Source organism: Nuphar pumila, chromosome 13 (assembly GCF_984573655.1).
Source record: "Nuphar pumila chromosome 13, dmNupPumi1.hap1.1, whole genome shotgun sequence".
Classification (NCBI taxonomy): Eukaryota; Viridiplantae; Streptophyta; class Magnoliopsida; order Nymphaeales; family Nymphaeaceae; genus Nuphar; species Nuphar pumila.
This window is the reverse complement of record NC_143261.1, coordinates 86240142-86247809: the sequence shown is the minus strand read 5'-3', so window position 1 is coordinate 86247809 and position 7668 is coordinate 86240142. Positions and strand designations below refer to the sequence as shown.

General features: G+C 40.6%; 1 protein-coding gene across 1 annotated transcript; it reads right to left on the bottom strand.

Moving 5' to 3' along the window:
* Positions 1-621: 621 nt before the first annotated feature.
* On the bottom strand, positions 622-4473 carry LOC149818984 (actin-depolymerizing factor-like). Its single transcript, XM_089984980.1, has 2 exons — positions 4193-4473; positions 622-824 (listed from the first exon to the last, which is right to left on the bottom strand). Exons 1-2 carry the CDS (start codon positions 4462-4464, stop codon positions 674-676), a joined length of 423 nt encoding a protein of 140 aa, XP_089841106.1. The 5' UTR covers positions 4465-4473; the 3' UTR covers positions 622-673.
* Between the last annotated feature and the right edge of the window lie 3195 nt (positions 4474-7668).

The following is a 7668-nucleotide window of genomic DNA, read 5'->3' as shown; positions in this document are numbered from 1 at the left end:
TCTTCTCAAAAACACTCTCTTGTGAATGGTGTTGAGATGTGATGTTCCAGTCCATTCTCAATGCAGTGTTTTAGCAACACCACTGCTCCCAAACAGCAGACAGCATGAGATCGCTGGGGAAACCACAATACAAACAGCCAAACAGAGCCATAATCTTGTTGCAGCCAAACATGCCCTTGAGTCGGCGACCCTATATTCCACTGTACTAAGCCGCAGTAGAATACCAACATTATTTATCATAGGTTGGTTAACCCCACGTATAACTTGAACAAGATTGTCTAAAGTTTTCCTTTAGCTATTTATCAAGTGTCATTAGCAAGACACTTTCAAAAGGTATACAAAGCATCATGAGAAATTTTGAGTACAGTATACAAAGAATCATAAGAATTACCGAGTACAGTGCTTGATGGAACCATACAAGGAAAACCCCATGGTTAATTATAAAAAAAATAAGAATAAAAAGTTCACAAGGAATTCCCACATCTGATAATGACGTTTGAAAATTAACTTAAACAGTCTCCAGCACAAAAAATAAAATAGAAAAAACATTTAGTCACACATTTCCTGGTAGCTTCTCCATTTTGAATGGCCAAAAACCTGAGCAGTGAACAAGAGCAAAAATAAGATTCCTCTGAGAAGGAAACTAATATAAGTAATGGTGATCTGATGCGATCTATAAGGCCCGGCCTCTTATTATGTCAATCCCCATCTCACTAGGATCTGTTGCCTGCAGCTCAACCTGAATGCCGTCTAGCTCCCTCTTGAACCTGTCCTTGGAGCTTGCATACAGCATCTTACTCCGCACTTTGGATGTGTCAGGGGACCTTCAAACATACAAATTAAAGATGCACATGATGCTATATTGGCCGCATCAAAACATATATAATCCTATTACAGTTGATCACAATTTTATGAAATATTAGCTCTTATAATGCATTAAGAGAAGGCACAATGTACTATGATATAATTGATGACAAAGTAGCATTTAGACGATGAGAGAGGAAGAGAATTATAGGGGAGAAGATCCAGTGCTCGGGGCAGAACACCTGCCCAACTAAGGGGAGCCACGTAGTGGCTGCCCCCTATAAAAAAAAGAGGCAGCCCCCTATAAAGAGGGGGCCCCAGTGTACTGCCTCTTATTAAAAGGGTGAACACTCATAAGAGTGTTCGGCCCCAAACACACAACCACGGCCCGGACTATAGAACTTGGAACGTGTTCTTTTTTTTTTTTTTTGAAATTGGTTGTGTTAATATAGTAGCAGAAGCAGAAGCAGTATCAATCATGACCTTCAAGCATGTGTGTCTGCAGCTTTTACATGGTTGGGGGCATGAAAGGTAGGGTGGTGGTGGACCCCACACAGGTTATTTCGTAGGGGGCAGGCCCATTAAGTGACCCAGTTCTTGGTGAGGGTTCCTACTTCCTCGTCATAAAAAAAGATTGATAGCATGTTGAGACTGAATTTCTTAGGCCAAATTACTAATCATAGAATCTGTGACCGAACTGGCAACAACTACATATGAGGCAATAAGTTAAAAACTCAAGTTGCTTAAAGAGTTGCAAAAAAAGTGGAGTTTACAAGCAAGACACTGAAGACCCTGACTAAAATTGGATCAGGTTCATGTTTTACAAAATCTTGCCCAAGGTTCAGTCAGTGTGCAACCAAATCTAATTCTTCAAACACAGATTGATGCTTATGCACAGATCCCACAGGATGATATGAACATGTGACATATTTCACCTGAAATGTTAATACATCTTGGGCACGTTTGCTTACACCCTTGGGAGAATCATTCTCTCAAGTTTTTGAGAGAATGACTCTCAAAAAGGACAATCATCTAAGAGCATTGCAAACGTGAGAATTGTGCCTTGAGAAGGTTTCTCCCATTTGAGAAAGTAGAGGCCCATCTCCCAGAGAATGGGAGTCACAGATCTGACCTTGTGACTCCCTTTCTCAGCAAGAATGAAACATGCCTAGCGGTTATCACCATAGTGAAGACAATTCAATGTCAAAGTTAAGCCCTTTCTGTAGTCATAGAGGGATCCTGATTGAATCAAAGGTACAAAAGCACACACTCCATATTGTAGAGAACAATGGTATTTTGCATAGGGAAATTCAATAAGATTGCCCCTTTTAGTTACTGCATTTATGTGAATTATTCAATAATCGATGAACGTGCACATGGTGATAACAGACCAAGATCCAGGTGTGGCTTAAGTGCCTGCCTGTGTGACACAGGCCAATCACATGACAGCATTCTGAGTGGGGCCTGCATTTTGTTATTGTGGGGCCTACGGAATGCTGTTATGTGATTGGCCTGTGTCACATAGGCAGGCACTTAAGCCTTTCCTATATCTTGGTCTGTTAACACCATGTGCACTTTCATCGATTGTATTGGATAATTCACATAAATGCAGTAACTAAAAAGGGCAATCTTATTGAATTTCCCTTTGGAAAATACCATTGTTCTCTACAATATGGAGTGTGTGCTTTTGTACCTTTGATTCAATCAGTTTTCCACTATGACTACAGAAAGGGCTTAACTTTGACATTGAATTGTCTTCTTTTTTTTAAGCAAAAGGAGATTTATCAGCATTTGTAGAGCATTTTCTGATTTTCCTTTTTGTTCTCTAAACCCTATAGTTTGGTATTCTGACATATGAACATGAAGAAGATTTGTTCCTTCTTAATTCAAAGAAGCTTGACCCCTAGGGTTCCGCACACCTGACTAGGTGCATTGGCTTAAGACATTCAAGTTGATGGACATCACAAGTTTAATCCATGAGGTGCATGTCTGTTGCTACAAGGTAGAAACCAATGAGAAACTATTCCCAATAGAAAGGAGGAAGTACCTGTGGAGTTTTTACAACGTAGCATCGCTTAGCTTGTAATGGGATACCCAAACTAAAGTGGTGGCGCCTCTTCATCATATGAGGGAAAAAGAAAAATCTGCAAGGGAAGCTTAAAGACAGTTGGAATAACTAATGTAGTGTTGGGGAGCTGTAGATCATAACCACCATGCCTTTAAATGATGTTGGTAGGAGGAAACTAATGTATTAGGCAGTAGTATCGATGGTGTTCGTGGTTAAGACAGTAATGGTGGGGGGAATGGGGGAAGAAAATGGGGGTTATTGGTTGATGATGATGGTGATGACAACAAAGAGAGCCACTTTAGAGGGAAAGTGCTTCTCAAGGGGGAGAAATGATCTCATTTTGAGAAGAAAGCTGCTTTTTTGCATTTATTATGCAGGTCGCATCATATATTTTTTTAGACATGTTTATTTCACTCTTTGTAAGAAAGAAACCCTATTTTCTATGAAAGATAGAAGAACATGAAACAAACGCCCCCTTACTGATGATAATGATGATGGTGGTAGTGCAGCTAGTGCTGGTGTCAATGATGAGGAGTGAGTAAAGGACGTGGATGCTGGTTGCATCAGAATGATGAAGGATATGATTATCAAAGTGGGCTGAATCATTGGACAACAAGCATACATCATATATGGAATAATGGTGATAACAGTGATTGGCAATAAGCAAATATAAGGACATGCATGGACGATGTTCATGATGGTTGGAAGGAGCAAAATTTGTTGTACCAATTGGTGTAGATTGTTTTTATTTTTGATAGGCAAGTAAAGTATAAGCCCAAGGGATTTGAACCGGAGACTCCTTGGTTATGATAGTGCAACCTTCCTCATCATTTAACTGCTGAGTTACATCCCAACTAGTGTGGATTGATTGTTGGATTTGAACCAGAGACCCCTTGGTTATGATAGTGTAACCTTATCATTTAACTACACGCGCTCCACACCAATTGGTGCAGATTGATTGTTGTTAATACCCGAAAACCCAGAGCTTGGATTGTTGGTGGTAGTTGAAATCAATTCAGAAATTTCGTTCCCCGAGAAAATCACAGTGAAGAAAATAAATTAAAACTTTTATCTTTTTTTTAAAGTTGGATAACTGAAAATTATTGGGCATGTCTAGATTTAATTGGAAATGTATCGCTGATATATGCTAATTGCATCATGATGATCATGCAGTCATCAAAGATGAACATTGACAAAGGAAGAAAGAGTTAAGAAAAATTCAAAGAAAAACAAATGATGGGTGGAATGGAAAAGAACACAAATAAAACGACATGACATTGATTGATTGAAGGAATCAATGGGGGAATTAAAAAAAAATACCAAGCAATGAAGAAGATCTTGCTCTTCTGGCAGTTCTCGTCGGTGACGAAGTCGAAGTCAAAGACGGCGTAGCGGCACTCGTTGGCGGGGAGGCAGGCAGTGAAGTCGTCGTAGCTCTGGGTGGGCTCCCCAACGTTCTCCACCGTCACCTGCTGTATCTTCTCGTCGATCTTGAACACTATGAACCTAAAATTCCTCTTCGCCTTCAACTCCAAGAACTTTAGCTTGCAATCGTCGTGCACTGCCATCCCTGATGCCGAATTCGCCTGCATCCCATCAACACAGAGCCGTCTCAATCACAATTTCGATTCTTAGAACAATTTGATGCAAAGGCTAGGAAATCAGAATGACCTTTCTTTTTTCTTTTTGAACTTTTGAGAAAGGCTATAGAAAACAAAGAAAATGATGGAACCCATCTTAGAACCAACAAAAAAAGCAAGAAAAAAACTATGAATCTTTCTCACCATTGTGCAAAGAAATGAAGGTGGGGGGAGATCAAGAGGGAAGGAAATGAAGATTGTGAAGGTTTTTCAGAGAGTGAAAGAGAGAAAATTTTGGTGGCAATCAAAGAAAAGGGTGGCAAGCCGGATTCCTTGAAAGGGTGGGGGAGGGGAGGCCCACCAACCGACGACACGTTCTTGTGAGTCGGCGCGCGCATCGTGATTTTTCACCCGTTCATTTTCAATTTCCCACAATGTCCTTTACTATTTGGTGATTTTACTATTTTAAGAAAGTATGGAAACGCCCCCCCTTCTTTCTTTTGAATGACCAATTCATCCCCAACCTTCCTTGGAGTCTCTTTTCAGACTTGGTCTAGATCATCCTGCACCAACTCGAAAGCCAAGCTCAAACCGAGACTCACAGTAGGGCTAGGTGCCACGTTATGGGAACCTAGGCTGGGTGCATGTCCTTCTTCTCGAAAAAAGGAAAACACAAAGTTCGGATTGATCTGGGTTGGGGCTTTAAAAAGCTGAGCCAAGCTCGGTCCAGAGTCGTAATAAGCCGCCGCCGCCACCACTACCAAAACAAATACATCCTAAGCTCCTACTTACATTTTGAACTTGACTGTAGAGATAGGCTTGTTTTAGCAAAAGAATATTACCTTGACTACAAGGTTGGCCGGCTTAGGTTCCATCCATCCCAACAAAAGTAGTCTAAGGGGCATGGAGGGAAGGACATCTTTGGAATTTGAAAATAAAAAGGACAGGATGGGCATTTCGTTGAATCTATTTTATTTGATAAGCCCCTCGCCATTTGTAGGCGTGTCCGCCGGTATCGTTGTTGAAAACCGTTTAGCGGTTTGAACTGATTTTTTAGGGTTTTTGACTTTCATTGGCAGTTGGTACTTGAGGATCATCATTTTCATCTTGTACACAACCAATGCAAATGGATCGGATTGCCCAACCTTGGATCCAAATCCAACACATTATTTCAGGATAAAGATCCCATAATGTAATCAAAATGTGTTTTCCAAATAAAACTTAGACTTATACGATGGAACCCTTTTTTCCCCTGGATTTGGACTCCGATTTGAATCCAAGTTTTTGTCATATTTATCCTCGGATTAAGTATAGACTTGATTTATTTATGATCTTTATCGGATTCAGTAGCATCGTACAAATTTCATACTCAACTTCAATTCTACGTCATTGGGTCTAGTTCCATTAGGACGTGCTTCCCAGGATAGGATCAATGACACGATGCAAACCATATTGAATCCGGTTGCACCCTTACCAACCATTCCATCTCCTAGGGCAGGTAAATGAGCTCAATGATACAAGCTTGAAATGTTCAAGCTTGGCTCATTCTTGTGAAGACCCAAGCCAGTTCAACAGGTACTCTGACCCAAGGGCGGAGTCAGGAATTTGAACTGGGGTAGGCACAAACTCTAGGGCTGGAAAACGAGATGAACAACTTGCCATTTGACTAGGCTGGGCTTGGCTTAGAAATTGAGTTCAGCGAGCCAAGATATTAGCTAGCTCATTTAGGTAAATGAGCCGAGCACGAACATGGCAAGCTCGATTGGCTTGACTCGTATAGGTTTAATATAGTATATGCATAAAATGCATATTATGTTTTGTACATGGATTAATCATATATTTACATGTATTATACATATATTTTATATATTATCAAGCTTTTAAACAGTGTGGTCGATGATGAGAGTGTTTTCCCCTTTGGGCTATCCAACAAAAAAAGACTAACTGATGAGGGCAAGTCTTGATTGGAAAATCACACGCCAAAACATAGTTAAGTAAAAATAGTAAAATGCAAGTTTTCATGTGTGTCGCGCAAGGGCGGTTGGAGTAGTGGGGTGGGGCCTTGGCTGCTAGACTGGCAGTCAAAGTTTGATTTTCATGAGTGTTGCCTCTCTGTGCAAGCCAATGTGTAGCATAAGCCTCGGGGGCAGGGGTCCTAGCCTTGGAGTTTTACGTTGTTGGCACGATGACTATAGGTATGGCAGGCTGAGCCAGCATGACCAGGTCTTCATGATAGGAGTTGTTTCTTCCAGTTATAAATTCAAAAAAGTTTTCATGTGTGTCTAGTAAGAAGCAGGAAATGTTGTCATAATTGAATTATCAATCTGGAAAATCAAATAGAATTAAGAATAGCAAGTAGGAATCTCATTCATCCAAATGTGAGTTAGTTGTTTACATCAAAATAATACTGATACTGATCCCAAGCTCGAGTCATATTGGATAGGTTTTGGTCCAGATTGTAAGCGTGCTATAAATCTAAGTCTAATCAAACTTGGCCCTAGTAAATAGGATAACAAGTAAACTCTATAAAAGAGTCAAGTGAGTGACAGTTTGGTTCCAGTCATCCCCTTTGTCATCCCCCATCTTCATACCTCTCTTAAATCTTATGATGCAAGTTGTTTTGATCAAGTATGACCCTATAGATGGATTCAATTGTTGGATCCTGCTACTAATCCAGTGTGGCCATTGGGTCTCACATATGGAACCCATATGTTGGATCCAGGTATTGAATCTAAAGTTGGATCCGGGTATTAGATCCAAGTATGGATCCAGAATTAGTCATTGGATTGTTTCTAAAGAATCCAATGACCTTGAGTAGTGGACCCTTAAAATACTAACCACAGAGATAGTGGTGGGCCCCACATCAACATTGAATTTTCAGCTTGTTTGGCAATCCAATAGGATAAATAAGGTTGAGAACCGGCTACCCAGGAGAGGCTACTTAACCCAACCCCTGCCTCTACAAGAAAAATTTGATGTGAATCTAGGAAATCCCCTTGAAGCAGACCGGTTAAATCCAATCTCATTCTCTTTTCTTCTATCGACCTGGTCCCTCACCCACACTACACACACCACCAATCCCAAATTTCAATAGTGGTATCAGAGTCAATTCTAGTGTGCACAAGAAATAAGCGGATTGTCAATCAAAGATCGCCAAAAAACTCAGAGCCCAGTGTTGCCCTACAAAAATCGACAACAGATGAAGAGGGGAGCACA